Source organism: Gorilla gorilla, chromosome 10 (assembly GCF_029281585.2).
Source record: "Gorilla gorilla gorilla isolate KB3781 chromosome 10, NHGRI_mGorGor1-v2.1_pri, whole genome shotgun sequence".
Taxonomy (NCBI): domain Eukaryota; kingdom Metazoa; phylum Chordata; class Mammalia; order Primates; family Hominidae; genus Gorilla; species Gorilla gorilla.
The window spans coordinates 124,977,070-125,000,597 of NC_073234.2; the positions used below are offsets into that span (position 1 = coordinate 124,977,070).

At 52.0% G+C, this 23,528-nt stretch overlaps 1 protein-coding gene across 8 annotated transcripts; it reads left to right on the forward strand.

Annotated features, from left to right (window-relative positions):
• The first annotated feature begins 76 nt into the window (after positions 1-76).
• MVK (mevalonate kinase) lies at positions 77-23,528 on the forward strand. Of its 8 annotated transcripts, XM_055358994.2 has the most exons (12): positions 79-182; positions 1,122-1,213; positions 2,308-2,455; positions 6,106-6,250; positions 7,700-7,855; positions 12,297-12,400; positions 13,029-13,074; positions 13,366-13,440; positions 17,040-17,130; positions 17,510-17,626; positions 21,288-21,441; positions 22,685-23,528. In XM_055358994.2, the coding sequence occupies exons 2-12, from the start codon at positions 1,136-1,138 to the stop codon at positions 22,834-22,836; spliced, it is 1,266 nt and encodes a 421-aa protein (XP_055214969.1). In that variant the 5' UTR covers positions 79-182; positions 1,122-1,135; the 3' UTR covers positions 22,837-23,528. The 8 variants fall into 8 exon arrangements, 7 of the variants coding, with proteins under 7 accessions (XP_004053917.2, XP_055214969.1, XP_018894511.3 ...); XM_004053869.5 differs by lacking the exon at positions 13,366-13,440 and having other exon boundaries at positions 77-182; XR_008670602.2 differs by lacking the exons at positions 13,366-13,440; positions 22,685-23,528 and adding an exon at positions 19,374-19,550 and having other exon boundaries at positions 21,288-21,422.

The window sequence follows — 23,528 nt, forward strand, 5'->3', positions numbered from 1 at the left end:
ACACCTATTGACCAATGTTCAAGCCTATTGGTAAAGGTACTCCGGGCTCGCGCGCTCTGATTGGCTGGCCTGAAGTACAAAGCCTCCTCCCCTTGAGGCACGCGCGCTCTGGGTTGTGGGAGTTGGGGAGCTGCTCCGGCTTCGGCGCGGAGGGGCGGCGGCCGGGGAGGCGGCGGCGGCAGGTGAGAGGCCAGGGTCGGGCGGCCGGGTAGCGCGAGGTCCTAGACCCAGGACGACGCTGAGCCAGGCGTCCAGCTTCTGTGGCTGAGTTTCCCCAGCTCTGAGAGTCTTGCCCCGAGGGGTCGGCGACCTCAATCTGACAGTCGTGATTTTGAGCTTGACAAGCAAGGGGATTCCCCGCTCTGAGCCTCAGTTTTTCTAAGAAATGGGGATCACGATAGTACTTAGCTCATAGTACACCTGAATCTTAGCGTAAGGTAATCTACGTAAAGTCTTAAGCGGAGAATAATTTTGCGTTATTTTTAAAAGTGTAAATTGTACACACCTATAGACCCTGCAAGCTCCGTTCTAGGACTCTGTCCTGCAGAAATACTCATTTAAGTGTGCAAAACGAGGCGTACTGGGTGTTTTCTGCAGCCTTGTTTATAATTGTGACACATTGGAAACAGCCTAAACGTCCAGCAAAGAGTTCTTTCTGCTCCATGATTTCATGTAAATTTCTAACTTTAATAGTAGTAGTTGTAAAAGCTGAAACGAAGAACAGAGCCAGTAATAAGTAGCTCTCAGTAATTGAATGATTAGTAGGTGCCAGACACCGCCAAGTGTTTCCCTTGCGTTAATTTAACCTTCCTAACATCCACCGAGGTAGGTACGGTTATTTTCTCTCCATATAACGTGTGGGGAAACCGAGGTTCATAGCCATTTAAGTGAGTTAACTAAGATGATGACATCACTGGGGAGTGGAAGAGCTGGCATTTGAACCCAGATCTGTTGGATGTGTCCAGTTGACTCCTGCATTGCCTTTCTGGTACGTAGCAAGTGCTGGACGGTAACTACCTTTTTTGTTATTATGATGGGCTTGAACTAGGTGTTCTAAGATCTCTTCCTGCTGGTTCTGACATCTAGAGATCTTTGCTCTTCTCATTGGCTTTCCCTTTTAGGATTCCCAGGAGCCATGTTGTCAGAAGTCCTACTGGTGTCTGCTCCGGGGAAAGTCATCCTTCACGGAGAACATGCCGTGGTACATGGCAAGGTACAAAGCCATTAGAGCCTTTAAGGATTGGGTACCCCTTCTCCTTGATGCTAATTTTGTAAGAAGGTAAAAGGACACCCTGAGGCACAGCTTGGGAGCAGATCAGAGAGATCAGGTTCTCCCCAGCCAGGCAAGGAAAAGATTTCTTATGCCCACTGAAGGGATTCTTGGGCCTCGCTCGGTATGATAGCAAAAAGATGATTATAATATAAAGCCCTGTGAGTGGAATGAGATCACCTAGGAGTGAGCTTTGATGCAGAAGGAAAGAGGTTTGAGAACTGAGCTCCGGGGCACTAAGACATTTAGAAGTTGGAAGGATGATCTAGCAAAGGAGTTGAAAACATCCATTATCTCATTTTACCCTTACAACTACCCCCAAGGCATACCCTTTTATTATCCTGTTTTACAAATGTGCAAACTGAGGCTTAGGAGAGAAGTGGTAACTTGATCCGAGTCCTATATACCTTGGTAGAGCTTGGTGTGAACCTAAGTCTGTCTGAAACCACCTCTGCTGCTCTCTGCTTTTTTTTTTTTTTTTCCTGAGACAGTCTTGCTCTGTCACCGGAGTGCAATCTTGCGATCATGGCTCACTGCAGCCTCCAACCTCAGCCTCCCAAGTAGCTGGGACCACAGGTGTGTACCACCATGCCCCACTAATTTTTTTATTTTTCTGTAGAGACGTGGTCTGACACCACGCTGGTCTCGAACTCCTGGGCTCAAGTGATCCTCTTGCCTTGGCCTCCCAAAGTGCTGGGATTACAGATATGAGCCACCACACCTGGCTTCTCACTGCTATTCTTTATGTTCTTATATTTCTTATTGAAAACATGGTGATTATGGGGAAGTGATTCCTTGGTGTTGAGAACCTCTGAAATTTTGCAGGCAGAAGGCAAAGTGGATTTTAACTTTTAGCTGATCGATGGTGGCTGTGCCCAGGCTTAGTGGGAGAGCATGCCAAGGTTGATTAGCAGTGTCTGGCAAGGGCATGGCTAGGAGTGGCCTCTGTCCTTATGTTTGCTCTCTTCTTAGCACGTGGGTCTTGGCCCCTTTGCCACTCACCCTCAGGCTTATTGCTTTTGTCATTTATTCTATAGGTAGCACTGGCTGTATCCTTGAACTTGAGAACATTCCTCCGGCTTCAACCCCACAGCAATGGGAAAGTGGACCTCAGCTTACCCAACATTGGTATCAAGCGGGCCTGGGATGTGGCCAGGCTTCAGTCACTGGACACAAGCTTTCTGGGTGAGTGCAAGGAGGAGAAACCAGGTGTGGTAAGAGCCTACAGAGAGGGCAGCTGGCCAGGTATCCTGGGCTGTCCCCAAGGGAGCCAGGGGCCAGCTATTTCCAGGGTGTTTTCTACCCTGACATAAAATTAGCTTCATTCATTTTATTTTTTTTTAAATTTATAAGTGTAAAACAATGCATTGGATCTCTGTGGGCTGTTGTGGACAGATCATCAAGGCCTATTCAGTGAAAAAAATGCAAAACAGCAAACATACGTATTTAAGTATAAATATGTGTATAAATGATAGAAAAGGTCTCGGGGGCATAGACATCAGATTGGCAGTGGTGATTAGTTCTCCTGGGAGAGACCTAGGGCCAGAGAGTAGACAAAGTGACACATGTTTTAAATGAGGAGAATATATTGGCATTTTGTATAATTAAAAATTGATAAAAGTAGGCCAGGCACAGTGGCTCATGCCTGTAATTCCAGCACTTTGGGAGGCCAAGGCGGGCAGATCATCTGAGGTCAGGAGTTCGAGACCAGCCTGGCCAACATGTCGAAACCCTGTCTCTACTAAAAATACAAAAATTAGCTGGGTGTGGTGGCACACACCTGTAATCTCAGCTACTCAGGAGGCTGAGGTAGGAGAATCGCTTGAACCTGGGAGGCAGAGGTTGCAGTGAGCCAAGATTGCGCCATTGCACTCCAGACTGGGGGACAGAGCAAGACTCCATCTCAAAAAAAAAAAAAAAAAAATTTAATAAAAGTACAAGTTACCTATGCTTATTATTGGAAAATATAGTCAATACTGGGACCTTGTAATTTAAAAAATCACCTATTATTTCCCTTCTCCTTTCCCTGACCCCAGTAATGACTCCAAGCATTTAGGCATTAATCCTTCTGGGTGATTTTCTGTAGACTGATAGAAAGATTGATAGAGACAGGGAGATATCTTGGTTTTTTAACCAAAATTGGGTCAGGCCATATAAACCATTCAGAAGTACCGATTTTTTCTTTGTGTGTCAGGTGTGTGTGCTGATTTTTGACAGCACTGTGAAGATTTCATCCACTCATAAGCAGGCCAGCTTTTTCCATCAGTGGAGTCCCCTGCACCTGCCCCAGAGCTGACGTGTGTTTTCTCTGTTGTCAGTTTACTGTCTGCTCCCTGGGCTGAATGAAGCCTTGCTCTTTGGAACAGTGTTTCTCAGCCAGGATGGGGTAAATGAGAATCTTTTTGGGTTTTTTCCTTACACTGCACCTGAACCCTTGACACCTGCTTCCCATTCCCCATGAGAAACCACAGTCACTCCCATATGCCGTATGGGGATGGAGGAAGAGTTGAAAATTCTCATTTCACTTGTTGAGATGGGGTCTCACTGTGTTGCCCAGGCTGGTCTGGAACTCCTGGGCTCAAGCAGTTTTCCACTTCCCACCTTGGGCTCCCAAAGTGCTGGGGTTACAGGTGAGAGCCACTGTGCCCAGCCAAAATCCTCATTTTAGAGTAGCCCTTTTTAACTTCATCATATCTTGGAATCAGCCAAGAGTTTTTTGTGATGGTGGTGGTGGTTTTTGTTTTAACCAGTACAGATGGATGGGCTCCTGGCTCTGCCCCTCTCTTATTGGGAGTTGGTAGTGGTGGTAGGAGTTTTTGAAAGGGGTTCCTTGGGTGATTCTGGGGACACCTCAGTTAAAAGCCACTCCTTTGGAGCGTGCATCTGAAAACAACCAGCCAGAGCACATGGAACTTGCTTTCCAAGGTGCACAGGGCCACCCAGCCAGACCAGAAATGCCTCCTGAGAACCAGCTGCAACTTGTGTATGTCAGTAGCTTGGGGTAGAAGCAGCCAGGTGTGGGGGAACATGTCTCAGACCACTCCAACTCCCTCAGTGAACCTGGGGCAGGTCACTTCATCTTTTGGGCCTTGGAGCAGAGACATGTTTCCTGACTGAGGGCTGCCGTGAGGATCCGACGACACTGGAGGCAGGCATTAGGGGTGCGACACAGAATGCATTATGTAGGGAAGGGCTTGTTAGTTTTGGAGCTCTGGGAGACATACCATCTTCTAGGTTGCAAAGATCTACCATCTTTCTTTCAGTGTCCTTTTGCTCCCTCCTGATAGTAATAAACATTGAACTTTTTTTTTTTTTTAAGAGGCAGGGTCTTACTATGTTGCCCAGGCTGGTCCCAAATTCCTGGGCTCAAGTGTTCTTCTGCCTTAGCCTCCCGAGTAGCTGGGAATATAAGCACATACCACTGCACCCTGCTACTACAGTGAACACTTATTGGGCACTTATGTGTGCCAGGCACTAAGTCTGTTCACATATGTTAGCACTCTTAGAATTCGCCAGCATTCCCTGGAAGTAGGTGGTGGTATTCATCCCCATTGTACAGATCTGAAAATTAAAGTTCAGAGGTCAAGTGGCTCAGGTTACACTTGTTGGTGACACTGAAAGGATTCAGACCCAGGTTTCTCCTAGCCCCAAAGTCCAGGCTCTTAACAGCTGTTCCATCTCCATTACAAAGCTCTGAAATACCTGGGTTCTCAATGATGCCATGACTTGGCCATTTGAGTATATCATTAATCCATTCAACACATATTTACCCAGTTCTTAACCGGTGCCCGAAGTTTCCTAACACACGCATGCCCAGTTCCATTTCCCAGTCCCTTGAGAATGTGACCTGAGGCTCAGCGAGTGATTTGTAAAGGTGAGCTGGCCAGAAAGGCTCTGCCTTCTCAGTGTCTCAGAGGAAAGTGGCCCAGGTTCCTATACATCCCTGGGAACAACCTGCCTCACCTTCCCCTTCTGCCCAGGCACCGCCTCACATTTACACTGTCCTATTCCCGACGATTATCTTTTGGAGGAGGGAAATATTTTGGGGGGTTAACTTAACACTCTTTTGATTTTGGTTTTATACAATGGAAGGTGAAACCTAGGCCCTTGTGTGATTGAGCCAGCATTCTCTGTGTGTGTCTGTGTGTGTTTGTTTTAAGACTACAATTTTTTTTTTTTTTTTTTTTTTTTGAGAGAGGGTCTCACTCTGTTATGCAGCCTGGAGTGCAGTGGTGCAACCACAGCTCACTGTTTCTTCAACCTCCTGGGCTCAAGCGATCCTCCTGCCTCAGCCTTCTGAGTAGCTGGGACCACAGGTGTGCGCCACCGTGCCTGGCTAGTTTTTGTACTTTCTGTAGACTTGGGGTTTCGCCATGTTACCTAGGCTGGTCTCAAACTCCTAGGCTCAAGTGATCTGCCCACCTCAGCCTCCCAAAGTACTGGGGTTACAGGCATAAGCGCCTGCACCCGACCTTAAAACTACTGTTAATTAGCACTTACTACATGCCAGGTGCTGTGCTAAAAAGTTTACACCCCTTATTTAACTTTACGTTCCTGACAACCGTAAGAAGAGGCACTGTTGTTATCCCTGTTTTACCAAGGTGGGAAACAGGTTCAGGGAGGTTAAGTCACATGGTCAGTAAATGGCACAGTTGGGACTCAAACCCAAGTCTGCCTAAAGCCAATGAACAGACTTGGGTGTGGGGTTCAGACCATAAATTCGTGTCCATCCATGTTCCGATTCCAGTGACTAGTCGATTTTCTGTGTTCTGTTGTTTATAAAGCACCAAAGTCCCTCTCACCCACTTGTGTTTGCTTGTTTGCCTGTGGAACAGAGCAAGGTGATGTCACAACACCCACCTCAGAACAAGTGGAGAAACTAAAGGAGGTTGCAGGCTTGCCTGACGACTGTGCTGTCACCGAGCGCCTGGCTGTGCTGGCCTTTCTTTACTTATACCTGTCCATCTGCCGGAAGCAGAGGTGTGTGCGTGGTCTGGGGAAGGAGTCCAGATTCAGCCTCCCATGGAGAAAAAGGAAGAGTTTCTGTCATTGCTGCTGGAGAATGCACATGCTCTCTTCTAGAGCAGCAGCCATTGGCTGTCCTCATCATGTGCCAGGCACCCTGCCAGACACGGTATATATGGCATGCCTATTTTTTGAGACAGGGTCTCTCTGTTGCTCAGGCTGGAACGCAGTGGTACGATCTCAGCTGACTCCAGCCTCGACCTCCCAGGCTCAAGTGATCCTTCCGCCTCAGCCTCCCAAGTAGCTGGGACTACAGGTGCGCACCACCACGCCTGGCTAATTTTTAAATTTTTGTAGAGATGGAGTCTCACTGTGTTGCCCAGGCTGGTCTCAAACTCCTGGGCTCATGTGATCCAACTGCCTTGGCCTCTGAAAGTGCTGGGATTAGAGGCATGAGCGACTGCACCCGGCCCCAGCCTCTCTGTTGTTGTTTTTTTGTTTTGTTTTGTTTTTTGTCCAGAACCCAAAGGGAAAACCTCAAGGGGCAGCCCTTCCCTTGAGCAGCAGATGCTGGCTCAGCGGCCAGGCCCTATGCTGAGGACACATTCGGAAACGGCCTGATACTTGCTGTCCGAAGCAGAATTTCAACTTGAGAGAGGCATGTCCCCTTAAGTGGGTGAGGGGCATTCCAGAATCTTCCAGGCTGGGTGGGGTGGGTACGTGGAATTTGAAGACACACATTATTACAATTTTTCTATTTGGGAAATGGGAAAAGCACTTCGTGGAAATTACCAAACACGAAGTTTGACAGTTCTCGCTTGGGGGAAATACATGTAAGATGTAGCGATTCGGACCTTTCTGGTGATCAAAAGCAGACCCGTGTTACACATGGTTGGGGAGCACCGTCTGGCGGGAGAGGCCCCGGTGACCACACAATCCTAGTGTGCGGTGGTGAGGCAGTGGTGGAGGGAGGGAGGGCAGGCGGGGGTCCTAGAAGGGGAGCCAGGAGGGTCTTTGTGGGTAGCTACGGAAAGTGTCACAGTGGAAGCGACATTTGATAAGGCCTTGAAAGATGGGTAGGGATTTCTCTGGGGGATAAGGAGGTGCACGGCTATTGCAGGCAGAGGGGCCAGCCTGTGCTCAGAGCAGGCCCACAGAAAAGCCTAGCATGTGGGCACAGGAAGGAGGTGGGAGAAAGGGGTTGACAGCTTGCCAGGTGCTTCTGGGAAGGGCTCTGGTTGGATGACCCAGGGATTTAAATGAACCTGATACCTGTTTTCTAGTTGTCTGATTCAGCATGAGTTCCTGATGTTCAATAGGGATACATTTGGGGTCAGGAATTCTCCCCCAGTTGAGAAAACTGGACCAGATGCTTGGAGTCAGGCCTGGGCCTGGCCCCTGGTTCAGTGCTGGCACCCCATTGCTCTGCGGGAGAGTCACGTTTCACACCCTGGTGTGTTTCAGGGCCCTGCCGAGCCTGGATATCGTAGTGTGGTCGGAGCTGCCCCCCGGGGCGGGCTTGGGCTCCAGCGCTGCCTACTCGGTGTGTCTGGCAGCAGCCCTCCTGACTGCGTGCGAGGAGATTGCAAACCCGCTGAAGGATGGGGATTGCGTCAACAGGTAACCATGGTCCTTACCTGGCCAGTGTCCCTCCTGCACGGCAAGACAGAGGCGTGGCTTCTCTCACTGAGACCTCACCACCTCCCTGTGAGGCGAGAGGTGTCATAGTGGCCATTTTAACGTGAGGAAGCTGAGCCCCAAGAGGTCAAATGGCTGGCCCAGGGCCACACAGCTAGTGCTGGCAGAGTGGGATTTGAACTCAGAGTCTGAGCTTTTCTCTCCTGCTCTCCACCACCTCTGCTCACCCCCATCTTGGCTCTGTTGGGTTCAAGCGCCGATGGTATGGTGGAAAGAGCTGGAGTCCAGATCTAGAGGGCAGCGGGTTAGGTGAACCCTCCGACCTCTGCATTGACTCAGGCTAGGACAGTGTTCTCCTCTGTATGGTAATGACAGTGCCCTAGGGGTGATTGTCCAGTTTTACCACATGGTTATGAAAGAAACTAAGAGTGTGCTGAGAAATCCACATTAAGGGGTGTGCCCATTAGACTAGGGTGTCTCTCCTCCTACGGGGCCGTCTCCACGGAGGGCATGTCACCTCTCTGCGTTCCTACTGACCACTTGAGTCAGTGAGGCCTGTCCAGACAGGCTTGACCACAGACCATTTCTATCATTAGGAGAATGTTCCTTGAGAAACCACCCAGTGCGCAGAGGTTACGCAGTTTGTCCCGGGACCAGGAGTTGTGGATGAGGCCCCCAAATGCAGAGCTCTGTCCTCTTCCTGGGCTTGTTTTTGTTTTGTTTTGTTTTGTTTTCTGATCTTGGTTTGTTTGTTTGTTTGTTTGTTTTTTGAGACGGAGTCTCGCTCTGTCACCCAGGCTGGAGTGCAGTGGTGTGATCTTGGCTCACTGCAACCTCTGCCTCCAGGTTCAAGTGATTCTCCGCGGGCCAACGGACTGGCCCTGTCTTTCAAAAGGTGGAGGGTGACTGTGTGTGTGCGCTTGCACGTGTGTGTGTTCTTACGCTGCTTCTAACCGTTTCTCCCACCTTCCCCTGAAGGCCAGTCATTCCTTCTCAGAACCCTTAGGGAGAGTAGACCTCCCACCCCACCCTACCCCACCACACCCCACCCATCATGTGTTTCTGAGTCGGAAAGGACTGGAGCCCAGTCTCCTTTGAAGACTCAAATCTGAGCCCCCTAAAAAACAAACTGTGTAGAGCAGGAGGAAGACTCACATTTGTTGAGAGGGCCAGGCCCTGGGCTAGATCAGCTGCCTGAGTTACCTTCCCCCGCCTCCATCACTCACTTCATCCCAGGCACGCTGCCACCTGTTGGTCCCTGGGAAGGGCCAGCCAGCTCTGGTGTGGTTCCAGTGCTGCACAAGTGGTGTGTCTGGAATGCACCCCACACACGCACCTTGCCCAGCTGGCTCCCCTTGTCCTTCAAGCACCACCACCCCGCCCCAGCCCCCGGCAATTCAGCCCATAGTACTCTTACAGAAACACCTGGTTTGTTTTTGTGTTTTTTTTTTTTAACTATATTATCATTTATTAAATGTAATTAGGTAGCTCTGGATCCTTGGTCTGTTTTTTTTTTTCTTTTATTATTATTATACTCTAAGTTTTAGGGTACATGTGCACAATGTGCAGGTTAGTTACATATGTATACATGTGCCATGCTGGTGTGCTGCACCCATTAACTCATCATTTAGCATTAGGTATATCTCCTAATGCTATCCCTCCCCCCTCCCCCCATCCCACAACAGTCCCCAGAGTGTGATGTTCCCCTTCCTGTGTCCATGTGTTCTCATTGTTCAATTCCCACCTATGAGTGAGAATATGCGGTGTTTGGTTTTTTGTTCTTGCGATAGTTTACTGAGAATGATGATTTCCAATTTCATCCATGTCCCTACAAAGGACATGAACTCATCATTTTTTATGGCTGCATAGTGTTCCATGGTGTATATGTGCCACATTTTCTTAATCCAGTCTATCATTGTTGGACATTTGGGTGGGTTCCAAGTCTTTGCTATTGTGAATAGTGCCACAATAAACATACATGTGCATGTGTCTTTATAGCAGCATGATTTATAGTCCTTTGGGTATATACCCAGTAATGCGATGGCTGGGTCAAATGGTATTTCTAGTTCTACATCCCTGAGGAATCGCCACACTGACTTCCACAATGGTTGAACTAGTTTACAGTCCCACCAACAGTGTAAAAGTGTTCCTATTTCTCCACATCCTCTCCAGCACCTGTTGAGAAACACCTGCTTTGAAGTCACATATTGCAGTGTCATGGATTTGTTTGTATTTGAATACTGATCGCTTACTGACCTTCACTTTCTCCATTAGACTCTAAGCTCCAAGAAGTCAGGGACCTTGTCTGTTTTGCTCCCTACTAGGAGCTTAGTCACAGGCACATAGCAGTTGCTCAGTAAATGCTGAATGAATAAGTGAGTGTATCTTGTTGGCACCATTAAGTTAGTAGCTAAGAGCTTGGGCTCCAAGTCAGCAGATGTGGTCCTGACCCAGCAGTGAGTAGCACTGTGATCTCCAGGATGCTGTTTGACCCATCCAAGCCTCAGTTTCCGTTTCTGTAAGAAACAGGATAATTATTATACCTTCCCTGTAGGGCACAATTGGGAGGATTATGAACCATTTCTCAATGGTCCATTTGAGAAAGCATTTAGCACAATGTTTGGCACATGCTAATCAATAGTATGTTAACTGATGTTAACTCATTATTCATCATAGTCTCACAGCTACCATGTGAGTTGCCAAGTCCGTAAAAATCCTTATTTGGCAGATGAAGAAAGAGACTCAGAGCAGGTAATTGACTTGCTCAGGGCTCACAGCAAGTAAGTGATTGAACCAGGCCCCCAGGTGCTGTGACCCCAGACAGCCTATCTCCTGGGAGCCCATCCTATCTCCTGGGCATTACACAAAGCACTTGTGTATTTTTTCCATCTCAATATCCTCCGTGAGATAGACACTATTATCCCTGTTTTATGGATGAGAAAACAGGGTTTAAGGTGAAGCAGTTGCTCACAGATGCCCAGTGAGTCAGTGGTAGGATGGGCTCCAAAAAGGGCTCACTGGCTGGGCACGGTGGCTCACGCCTGTAATCCCAGCACTTTGGGAGGCTGAGGTAGGCAGATCGCTTCAGGTCAGGAGTTCGAGACCAGCCTGGCCAACACAGCAAAAACCCATCTCTACTAAAAATACAAACATTAGCCAGGCGTGGTGGCAGGCGCCTGTAATCCCAGCTACTCGGGAGGCTGAGGTAAAATCACTTGAACCCAGGAGGCAGAGGTTGCAGTGAGCTGAGATCGTGCCACTCCAGCCTGGGGGACAAGAGCGAAACTCCATCTCAAAAAAACAAAACTAGGCTAACTGCTTACTCCATAACTCTGCCACTGAGCCACATCATTCTCAGAGGTCAGAAAACCACCTTTAGCTTCTGCTGTTTCATGAGGAAGGGAATCTGCAGAAAGGAAACAAAAGCTGAGAGAAGAGTGGGGAAGTGGGGTTGATCATTTTGTCTTGTTCCATACTCATGTGTTTTGGGTCTGTTCATTTAAACTGTTTGTGAGCCCGCACCTGGTCCATGGAAGGCAGTGAGGCCACGTGCTTGGGAGAGATCCAGACATGGTTGGGACGAGCCTGGCCCCCCCAGGGGTCTCTGGGGCTCCTGGGATTTGAATTCATAATGATCGTGCTTTGGATCTACTTGCAGGGCCCTGGGAAAGAGTCACACCTCTGCCCGTTCTTCTTAAAGGCAGGCTTAGTTCAGGTGTGGACGCTTATGCAGAGGTCTGTTATAGTGGCAGTTGCCACCTGCTGCTTGTGGACACCTTGCCATCATTACACACACATGCAGCTAGCCTCTGAGGAGGGTGGGGGTTCCAATTCTCCAGGGAAGGATAGTGAGGCTCAGAGAGGTTAGATAACAGGCCCAGAGTCACTTAGCTAGTAAGAGGCAAAGTAGGGGCCAGGTGCGGTGGCTCATGCCTGTAATCCCAGCACTTTGGGAGGCCAAAGCGGGCGTTCGAGACCAGCCTGTCCAATATGGTGAAACCCCGTCTCTACTAAAAAATACAAAAATTAGCTGGGCGTGCTGTTGTGCACCTGTTGTCCCAGCTGCTCGGGAGGCTGAGGCAGGAGAATTGCTTGAACCCGGGAGAAAGTGAGCTGAGATTGCACCACTGCACTCCAGCCTGGGTGACAGAGTGAGACTCCGTCTCAAAAAAAAAAGAAAAAAGGCAAAGTAGGACCACGGGAGTCCAAAGCCCAGGCTGTTTTGACTGCGCCAGGTGGGCTTCAGAGGGAAGGGCACACACTTGGCACGCTCCATAGCTGGAGAGGTTCAAGTGGACTTGTTCTTTCTGAGCTGAAGGGCCCAAGCTCCTATGCCCCTTGGCCTGCCCAGCACAGCCCCAGGTGACCCCTCCCCAGCCGCACTCCTCACTGCCACAGTAAAGATGAACATCTGTGTCTTCAGGTGGCCCAAGGAGGATTTGGAGCTAATTAACAAGTGGGCCTTCCAAGGGGAGAGAATGATTCACGGGAACCCCTCCGGAGTGGACAATGCTGTCAGCACGTGGGGTAGGTGTGGCCTCAGGTTTATTTTATTGTTGTTATTTTAAAAATTCTTATTACAATGGTAGGTGCCCAAGAGTCTGTGCTGGTTTGGGAGGAATCGAATCAATGGATTCTGGAAAAAATAGCATTTTCCTGTTTTGGGGGGAATGGGGAGAAATCTTGGGGCCCTGTCTCACACCCCCTGAATCAGAATCTCCAGGGGTGGAACTGGGGCCTGGGAAGCTGCAGCTTCCACGAGCTCCCCAAGGGAGTTGTAGGTTCAGGATGCAGAGCCGTTGCTGTGGAGTTTGCACACCACCTAGGTGGCCTCCCCTCTGGCAAGAACTCTTGCTTACAGGGCCCAGATGCTGTGTCCCGGGCCCCACCTTCACCATGTGGCCTGTCGGGGGAAGCTGGACAGTCTGGAGGGAGGGGGACCCAGGAATCCAAGGCCTGGCAAGAGCTTCCTGGTGGGGCTTCGAGGACCTTTTGCCCTCCTGCACCTTTTGTAACTGAAGCTGGGCTGACTCATTACTTAGCCTCTTTCCTGAATGGGGCAAAATGAACCCAACCCAAAGTTCAACCTCTCTCCCAAGGAGCACAGATATGTTAGCTTTTCCCATAGCTCTGACCCGCTGGTTTTTCTCTTTAGGAGGAGCCCTCCGATACCATCAAGGGAAGATTTCATCCTTAAAGAGGTAACCTGGGGGTGGAGCAGCACATTCAGCCATGGCTGCATCGATGTGTGCAGGGGGCAGAGCTCTGCACCTTTGGGAAGTACCATAGGAGGCAGGTGTCCCTGGCTCTTCATCCCCCAATGTGGCCCTCACAGTCCACTAGCTGCAAGGAAGCAGGGGTGGTGGGGAAGACCTGGTCTTTCCTTCTCCCCTTCAGCTCTTAAATTGCAGAGATATCAGAAAGGGAAAGTCATGCATGGCTGTGCCCGTAGACTCTCAGCTGCTCATTCATTCATTCCTGTATTTGCTTAGTAAACAAGAATCCATTACTTCCTGTGTTCCCGATGATGCTGCACTGGGGCGTAGGAATGGAGAGATGAAGCTTGGGTACAGTTTCCAAGGACTCTCAGTCTGCTTGTGGGGGTGGGGCCAGACACACACAAAAGCCGCCACAGGACAATGTGAGAGTCACCATGATGGAGGCACACAGGGCAGAGGCAGGATGGAAGCTGGAGGGAGGTTTGGGAGGGGCTTGGAGCAGAAGTGACATTTGGAGACTCTCAGCCTGTTTTATGTTTCTGTGTCCCTCCCGCTGGAATCATTGGAATCACAAACGTGTATGTGCGATTTCAGCATTCTCTGTTCTGTTTGCGATTTCAGCATCCTCTGTTCTGTTTGCACCCACGGCGGAATTGTTGGGTGCCTGGAATGAAACACATGGCAGAGGGGAGCCAGGTGCCTTTTTGACTGTTCCCTAAGCCCTTGATCAAGTTGTGGGGTGGTGTTTGTCCCAGGGCACTTTGCCACCTCCATGGGCCTTTTCGCATCAGTAAGGGTCCTGGGGCTCTCTCTTCTTTACTCAGGGCGGTCTTCATGGATGAGTGGCAGGTCCTGGCCTGCAGCCCCTGCCAGCTGGGCCACTCCATTAGTGGCTCAGTAACCTGGCCTGCCACAGCGCCACACCTGGGCCCCTGGCTAGTTCTCTGGGATCTTTCTGTCCCAGCTCAGCCACGCCTCCCTTTCCAAGGCTGTACGTCAGGGTTGTCAGCGTTGGCACTATTGAGATTTGGGGCTGGGTTATTCTTTGTGGTGGGGCCGCCCTGTGCATTGTAGCCATCCCCAGCCCCTACCCACTAGATGCCAGTAGCACCCTCAGCGTGGCAATCAAAAACGTCTCCAGACATTGCTCAGTGTCCCCTGGGAGGCAGAATCACCCTTGCCGCCAACCTTTGCACTCTGCAGAAGCCAGTAGGAGCGTGGAACAGCTTCCTCGGGTTGCTCCAGCAGTTGTCAGGAGAGCCTCGGGCACCCAGGTGAAGCTGGTCTGCCACTGCCCCGGATCCATGTGGAACCAGAGCTGGATCACGTGGAGGAGTCTCAAATGCCCGGGTCCCGGCCTGTCTTCAGGAGCCCACGGTCTGATGGGGAAGGCGGTCACTGTAATCGTCAGAGAGAAGACACCTGAAGGGTTGTGAAGCTGCTGTGGGTGACAGTGACAGGCGTCTTAGATCTGGCTGCGAGCCTGGGGAATCATTCATGGAAGTGGTGGCATTTCATTCCTTCAGTGTCTCCTGAGAGCCACTCGTGGCCTAAGCACTGGACTAGGCCCTGGAGCTAGAAAACTGATGAAGACGTGGGCTGGGCACTGAGTGTACGGTCTACTGGGGGCATCAGGAGATGAATGAGGAGGCTTTCCAAGCGGGGCAGGCAGGGGAATGGCCAGGCGTTGCTGGTGTGCTGGGCGGAGGCGCTGGGTCCGCAGGCCTAGGTTTGAGTCCAGCTCTCCCACTTGCCAGCTGGTGCCCTCGGGTGAGTCACTTCTCCCAGACCTCCAGCTCCTCGTTTACTTAGGGGGATCTTGAACATACAGTCAGAAGCGGTGGCTCTGAAGTGCTTACCTGTTTGCTGGCCGAGTTCATTCATCCTTTCCACAAGTATCATTAAGCACCTACTGCGTGCTGAGTACCGGGGCCTCCGCAGGGAACAAAACAAAGCCCCGCCTCCGTGGAACTCATACTTTGTTGGGAGAGGAGAAAAAATCAGTTGTCTGTGAGAGCATATCAGGCAGTCTTAAGCACCTTTAGGAAACAAGGCAGGGTCAGAGGCTACAAAGAGAAGGAGGGGTCCGATTGGATGGGGGGTCGGGGGCTGCTGATGAAGGAACATTGAGCAGAAACCTGAATGAGTCACGCCGCTATGGGGCGGGGCTGGTCCCTGGCAGAGGAAGCGCGGTGCAAAGGTCCTGAGACAAGAGCACACTGCCTGCCGTGTGACACAGTAGCTGGGAGGTCAGAGTGGCTGAGTGGAGTGAGCAGCCTGGGGAGCAAGGAGAGAAGAAGAGGCTGGGGCAGTGGCCAAGCCCGGATCACAGGAGCGCTTACCAGGCTTACCCCCTGCATGGTGGCCGCTGGATGGGTATGAGCCCTGGATCTGGTGGGGCTGGTGACAGGCCTGTCTGCAGAGGACTTGTCTAAGAAAGATGAAGATGCAACACCCAAACTCCTCCCGCCTGGCTAGATGGGAGCATGGAGCAAACCAACCTTTGCTGCCTGCTGTGGGGTGCCACGGGAGCAGATGGCGGCTTCACGGAGAAGCTGGGGGCCAGACTCCATGTTAATCCCATGGATGGCTTAAGGAGCTTCCCCCCACCAACCATGCGTGGTGCCTCTCTGTAAAGAAAAAATGCATTGTTTGTGAAGTGGATCAAGATGCGGCCTCCCAGAACGCTGCCCTTTTGAGGAATGGCTTGTCTTAGAAGGGAAGAGAAAAGCCAAATAGAATGTTCATCTTTTGTAAAGTTTAAAAAAAAAAAAAAGCCAGCCTCCAAGGCTGAGAATCGATATTAATTTCATGGGCTTATGGGCAGTGAGATAAAGCAGGTTTCTGGCAGCCCTTTCCAGCCCTATTGGATTTTACAATCTTGAACTGTGAAGACAGCGAATAAAGGTATCAAGGGCTCTGCCCGTCTCCAGCTGTCTCGGGCCAGAGCTCATCCAAATCCCCCACCCTCCATCCCAGCCTGCAGCCCTCTGAAAGGCAGGTTGGATGGCAAGAAATGTCAGCTTGAGCCCTCAAAGACAGCTCACTACAAGGACAGTTGGGATTGTGGCTTTAGGAGGGATTTACGCAGCTCCTCCGGGGCAGGTGAGGACCACAGGGTCATGCTAGAGAGTCAGCTCAACGTGGCTGCCTGGGACACGTCTATGTGCCAGAGGGCAGCCAAGGGGATGACTGACTCTACATCTGGTTTTAGACCAGGGCTGCTCGTCCGGGCACCATTGAGGTAGGGCAAGAATGGGCTCAGCGTGCTGGGGACCATCCTCCTCTGCAACCCTGCCCTCCCTGCATTTACCGAGCCCGTGCGTGGCGCTGCTTGCACCAGCTAGCCTGGGCATCTTCCCTCTGTGTGATCCATTTCAGGGCCTGTTGCTTGGTCTTTCTAAAACTCCAGCTTCGTGGGGGTGACCCACACAAGTGAACCTTCGCCCCCTCCTTGTACTCTGCCATAGCCACTTTGAATTTCTCACTGGATGACTGTGCCGGGTTCCGCCACCTCCAGGCTCACACAGGCTGCTCCAACTGCCAGAAATCCTCACCCTTCTAGCTTTGCTTGGTGGCTTCTTACCCTTCCTCAGTTCTCAGTGTCCATGTCATGTCAGGAAAACCTTCTCGGCCCTTCTACCCTATCCCCTCTCTGGCCCCGGCCCCAAGGCCACGCTGTGCCTAGCATGTTGTAGGTCCCAGTTGAAGTTGAATGAATAAATGAGTGAAAAGCCAAGGGAGAATGGCCACCCAACCGGTGCCTGGGATGGAGGCGCAGCTGTGGCCAGCAGCAGGAGCCCCATGCTCCCCCAATCCAGTGTCACCTCTTGTGCCTCCCTTCTTCCTCTGTATCGGGGTGGGGCGGCTTCCTGGACTGCTCCCAGTCCTGTCCCAGCTCCTCCATCTTGAGTTCAGTGTGGACCTGCCTCCATTTCACCCTGCAGGTCGCCAGCTCTCCAGATCCTGCTGACCAACACCAAAGTCCCTCGCAATACCAGGGCCCTTGTGGCTGGCGTCAGAAACAGGCTGCTCAAGGTGACTCTTGTTCCCTTCTTGGGCAGGTTTCAGGAAGGCCAGGACACAATTACATCTGGATTTTCGAGGTCTCCCTCTGGCTGATGGGTTATAGGGGGTATGGTGGGTTGTGGGGGCCCTCAGGGAGGTGGTTTTGGCAGAAAAGAAGGTACCGTCCGTGCCCGTAGCCTGGCCAGGAAAATGACAGTGGTCAGGCTCGTTAGACACACTGACTTTGCAGCTGGGAAGGCAAAAAAACAGGCTCAGAAGAGAGGTGGTTTCCCCAGAGGATGGGCACGGGCTGTGTGAACACCTCCTCCCTCCACCCCACTGCTGAGGCAGCTGTCCTGCATCTGCCTGCCCCCAGGCCTCACCAGCCGTTCCTTCTTTTTTTCTCCAGTTCCCAGAGATCGTGGCCCCTCTCCTGACCTCAATAGATGCCATCTCCCTGGAGTGTGAGCGCGTGCTGGGAGAGATGGGGGAAGCCCCAGCCCCGGAGCAGTACGTCGTGCTGGAAGTAAGAGCCTGTCTGCGGGAACCAGGGTTACTGAGTCCACACCACTGTCCAAGGCAGTGGCTCTGCAATCTGGCTGTGCTCAGAATCCCCCGGAAGCTAGCACATAGAGGTCAGGACCTGCCTCTGGCCTATGCTCTCAGCTGGGCCCAGGTCTGTGTGTGCCATATAAGCGTATCTTATTTTCAGGCCTCTTCCCGGGTGATTCCGAGTAATTGGGAGAGTGCAAGGGAGGCCAGGGCCTGGCTCGTGCTAAGTGCAATGGAACAGGTTTGGGTCACTTCTAAGGAGCTCCGGCCCACGTAGGTAGATGGGGATGTGGCTTATGCAGAGTGCTCTGTCGGTGCAGGGGTGACTTCTTGGTCACTCTCCTGCTATTGCTAACTTCATGGGTGCATTCAACAACTACTTGTCAACTGCCTGCTTTGGGTCAGACAGATCCTAACATTGTTTTTTCATCATCGCAACCCCATCCACTGCCATTTGCATAATTCTAGTGTAGAGGTTGTGACCTCGTACTTTGGGTGTGATCAGGCCTGTGTGTGAATCCCAGCTCCACTTCTGCTGGACGTGTGGCCTCGCTAGAGTGTCTTAAGAATGCTCAGATTAGACGGGCGCAGTGGTTCACCTGTAGTATTAGCACTTTGGGAGGCCAAGGCAGGTGGATTGCTTGAGCCCAGGAGTTCAAGACCAGGCTGGGCAATGTGGTGAAACTCTGTCTCTACAAAAAATAAAAAAGTTAGCCAGACATGATGGTACGTGTCGGTAGTCCCAGCTACTCGAGAGGCTGAGGCAGGAGGATCACTTGAGCCCAGGAGGTCAAGTTTGTAGCCTGGGCGACAGAATGAGACCTTGTCTCACACACGCAAAAAAAATGCTTGGAGTCTCATGGGTGACACGCAAGCACAATGTCTGGTGTGCTATGACCTTAGGGAACCAAAGAGCCCAGGCTCCCCCTGGACACAGTCCACCTGGCCTGGTGAATATGGGCTGTTAGCCATCTGGCTGCCCTTGCAGAATGAGAGGATCGGGTGGCCCCTAGCTGCCGTGGCTGTGCAGCAGCCGTCAGTGAAGGGACAGGAGAGGGGCGTGCGGTCTCCATGTCACCACAGTCCCTCCCCGCGCCCCGCACTCTGTAGTCATTGCCTGGTGTCTCCCGGTCCCCCTGTGGGCATTCGAGTCTGTAGCCCCTGTGCTGAGTGGAAGCTGTCACTAAAGCAAGCCTTTTACAAATGATTCTTTTCACTTGATCCTCACAGCCACCTCCCTGTGAAGTAGGTGTCTTATCCCTATTTTACAGATGTAAAAACTGAGGCCTGAAGAGAGACTCCCCCCAAGGTTATCCGGCTAGTGAGTGGCCGAGCCAGGGGTCCAGCCGACGGACTGGTCTGTCCCTTTATTCAACAGATCTGTCATGAGCACCTACTATGTGCCAGGGCAGAGCCTCCATCGAATTCCTGTGTTTCTGCCCTCATTCCCTCAGTCTTTGTCTTTCTAGCTCTCGATTCCTTCCACGTAGAAAGGAGGGAACACAGTCCCCCGAGTAGGAAATTAATAATGATAGAATACTGCCTAAAATACACCCTGTCGAGCCCCTGGAGAATGCCACGGAACAGCACGTTGATTATACATTGTGTGTATTTTTGGCTGTGGCAGCCGCTGAAATGTGCAACTCGGCTCCTGGACAGCTTTGCACTCAAACCAGCGAACTGTTCTCCTGTGTCACAACCTGTCATCTGATCCTTGACAGATTTTGGATCAGAATGTGACAGGTGTCTGGAACCTGCCTCGGCAACGTGACACCTGGTGCTCAGGCGCAGAGAGCGGCCCCCAGAAGTCTTCTCTCACATCCAGCCCATCAGACTGGTGAGAGGCACCTGGGGCTGCCACCAGGCCATCATGCCTGTCTGCTCATTTGTCAAAAATGGTGAGCTTGGTGCAGAGCGAGGTATGAGGCAGGCTGTCGGGGAGGGCCACTCCAACCCTGCCCGACCGGCCATCCCCATGCGGGAGAGCTAGGTGGGCCTCCGCAGAGATGCCTCAGTGATCGGCAACTCCTGGTATACAGGCAATCCAGGTGCCCTGGAACAGAGCTTCACACAGAAGTGAGGAATGCCAGGGGGTGCTCTCAGAGGCAGGGTAGACAGGAGCTTCATGTCAGGCAGACCCGCCTTCCAGTGCCAACTTGGTACCTACTAGCTCAGTGATCGTGGGCAAGTCACTTCTTCTCTGAGCCTCTGTTTCCCCTTTTGTAAAGTGGGGATGATGCTAACTTACCCATAAAAATACTAATAGCACATATCTCGTGCCAGGCATTGAACAGAAAACTCACCTTGTTTCGTCTCAGGGCAAAGAAGCAGATTTTTTTTTTTTTTTGAGACAGAGTCATCTTGCTCTGTCGCCCAGGCTGGAGTGCAGTGGCACAATCTTAGCTCATTGCATCCTCCCAGGTTCAAATGATCCTCGTGCCGCAGCCTCCTGAGTAGCTGGGATTACAGGCACGCGCCAACATACGTGGCTGATTTTTGTATATTTAGTAGAGATGGGGTTTCGCCATGTTGGCCAGGCTGGTCTCAAACTCCTGACCTCAAGTGATCCACCCGCCTCGACCTCCCAAAGTGCTGGGATTAAAGACGTGTGCCACCACACCCTGCTGAGGCAGATACTCTTATGACCCCGGTTTACAAGCAGGAGACAGACCCAGTGCAGAAGACCTTGCCCAAGGACACATGACCAAAAAGGGGCAGAGCAGAGACTCGAACACAGGCCTACTTGACTCCAAATCCCGTGGTTTTTACTTCCTGTTGGCTGGGACCATGGCTGGGCACCCATCCTTAGAGCCCCAGCACGTTGTGGGTGTTTGGTAAATGAAATCTAACTACTGGGTGCCTGGGCAGTGGAAGCTGTGAGTTTTATTTTTTCATCCACGTGCATCTTGTTGGATCCTTAAAGAGCAGGAAGTTTATCCTGCATAACTGAAGAAACCTAGACAAACAGCTGTTTCCCTGCTTATGGCCTTGCTGGAGTTACACCTAGTTCTTATTCTGAAACCAGTCCCCAAGGCAGCTGTAGGGAGGCATATTATTTGAAACTTTTTCTCTTGCAAATGGCAGAAATCCATTTCAACCAGACTTTTGTAGAAAGGGAATGTATTGGCTCTCAACTGAGAAGACCAGAGGTAAATGGCTTCAGGTATAGCTCGATCCAGGGGCTGAAACAATGTGTCGGGAATCTGTCCATCTGCCACGTAATACCTGACCATGTGGCAAGATAGGTCATCTTGGCGACTTGTGTCTGAAGTTAATTATTTTAGCAGCTCTAGTGGGAAGGGGCAGAGGAAACCCTGGGAGGGCTGTGATTGGCCCAGCTTGGGCCACATGCCCATCCCTGATCAGTCACCAGTGCCAGAGGATTCTGTGACCAGCCCTAGGATATGTGCTCACTGCTGTGGTGAAGGTACGCTCAGCTCTACCCAAGCTCCGTGAGAAACGCTGCAGGGCAGAAGGATTCTTTTACAAGTGGAGAGGGCCAGGGTGCCAGGTAGGCAAAGCCGTTGGCTGTCTCCAGCCAACAACTGTCAGATGGATGAGGCAGGCTCAGGGGTGGGCATAGGACCTTGGCCTCAGGCAGGCCAAGTGGGAACAGATGGAACCTTCTCCCCTAGGAGCTCATTGACATGAACCAGCACCATCTGAATGCCCTCGGCGTGGGCCACGCCTCTCTGGACCAGCTCTGCCAGGTGACCAGGGCCCGCGGACTTCACAGCAAGCTGACTGGCGCAGGCGGTGGTGGCTGTGGCATCACACTCCTCAAGCCAGGTATCCCGGGGTAGGTGGGCCAGGCTGCCAGCCTGGGCTCCTAAGAGGGGTCCACCTGGAGAATTCCCTTGAAAGGAAAAAGAGACCTGGAAACAGGTCTCAGCTCCGCTGTGTGGCCTTGGGCAAGTTAGTTAACCTCTGGTCTTTGCTTCCTCATTGGTAAAATAAGGATGAGAGTATCTAGCTTGCAAGATCGTTGCCCAGATTCAAGCAGGAAAGTGCACCTAGAGAGCCTGATGCAGGGCTGGGCTGTGGCTGGGGCGCCTGTCATCGGGGCTGTCCCCACAAGCTTGGGAAGTAACCAGGGCATTGTCACTCTCCACGTCTGCCTAACCTTGCCCCACTTGTACCCCTTGATGTGGTCAGGATGCGGTTGATTTTGCTACAAAACGAAAGGGTTTCCTTCCCGTTGGTCTGGGGAAAGAGCAAGACCGAGTAATGGGCTTGGCTTAGGAAGCTCCCTGGTGCCTGGGGGCCTGGCAAGGGGCTTCTGCTAGTGTTTAACCACCTGACACCTACCTCTGCCCTCAGGCTCGCTCCTGGCCTACAGTAGGCACTAACCGGTCCCACCTGCCTCCATTTCCCTCTGTGCTCCTTGTCCCCTCCTTCCTTCCTTCTTTCTCTTTCTGTCTTTATCTCCTCCTCTCTGTTCTTCATCCTTCCTTTCCCCTCTGCTTTGCACTGAGCCCCCTTAGGCTCCAGACATCCCCTCACACTCCATGATGGCTCCCAGGCCTCAGGAGGTGGCCACATCCTCACTCCAGCCAACCCCAACTGTTGGTTCCTAGTTCAGAGCCCATGACGATGGTGGGACTTGACATTTCTGGAGTGTGCCCGCTGTGCCAGGTGTTGTGCCAGGCACTTTACCTGTGTTATTTCCTTTAAGCCTCCCTGAGGTCTGCACGGGGAGTCATCATTAGCCCCATCCCAGATGAGGAGACTGAGACTAAGAGAGGGGAAGTCACTTGTCTGAGGCCACACGGCCAGTACAAGGCAAGGCCAAGTCTTGTGACTTGAGAACCCATGTTTTTAACTCTTGCTCCCTAAACCCCTGGGGGTGCAAGGCTGGGCATTCCAGTGCACGGAGGGGCTGCAGGTAACCCTGGGCTTTATGGCCTGTTGGCTCAGGTGGGTCACAGCCAGGAAGGCACAGCAGGAAGGCCTGAGCTTTTGCCTTGAATATGATGAGCTTCTCCCACGGAGCAGAGAGTTGTCAAGGGTGACCTGCCTTCCCTCCCCTCAGGGCTGGAGCAGCCAGAAGTGGAGGCCACGAAGCAGGCCCTGACCAGCTGTGGCTTTGACTGCTTGGAAACCAGCATCGGTGCCCCCGGCGTCTCCATCCACTCAGCCACCTCCCTGGACAGCCGAGTCCAGCAAGCCCTGGATGGCCTCTGAGAGGAGCCCACGACACTGCAGCCCCACCCAGATGCCCCTTTCTGGATTATTCTGGGGGCTGCAGTTCGACTCTGTGCTGGCCAGCGAGCGCCCAGCTCCTGACACTGCTGGAGAGGCCCCAGCCGCTTGGCGATGCCAGCCGAGCTCTGCAGTCCCAGCGGTGGGACCTAGGGAGGCATGGTCTGCCCTCTGCATCCTCTGGAGCCAGCCGAGCAGGAGGCCCAGGAGGGTCGTCTGAGACTCCAGACCTGAGGCGAGAAGGGCTGCTTCCCTGAAGCTCCCACAGTCCCATCTGCTTCAGGCCCCCGCCTTGGCCTGTGTTCTTCCTGGCCGCCTGGGTCTGATGCTCAGATGCTAGGGCCTGGTTCCCGGAGAAGTGTGCCTTCTCTCTCCCTTTTCAGGGACCGCCCCCTGTCTCTCAGGGCCAGGCCTCTCCCTCCTCCTCCAGGAAGGCTTCCCCTACCCCTTGTCGCCCCTCCCTCCCAGAGCACCTGCTGTCTGGGTGGCTCACTCAGCACTTGGTGTGGCCTTCCCTTCTACCTAGCGGGATGGGGCTCCCCTAGGGGCTGTCCCGGAGGTGGTGGGCCTGGTTAAATAAGGCAGGGTTTATGTGCACTTTCTTCCAATCTGTACCTGAGAGGTTTGTGGAAAAGATGGCAAATGGGGAATAAAAAGATTTTGTGTCAACAGTA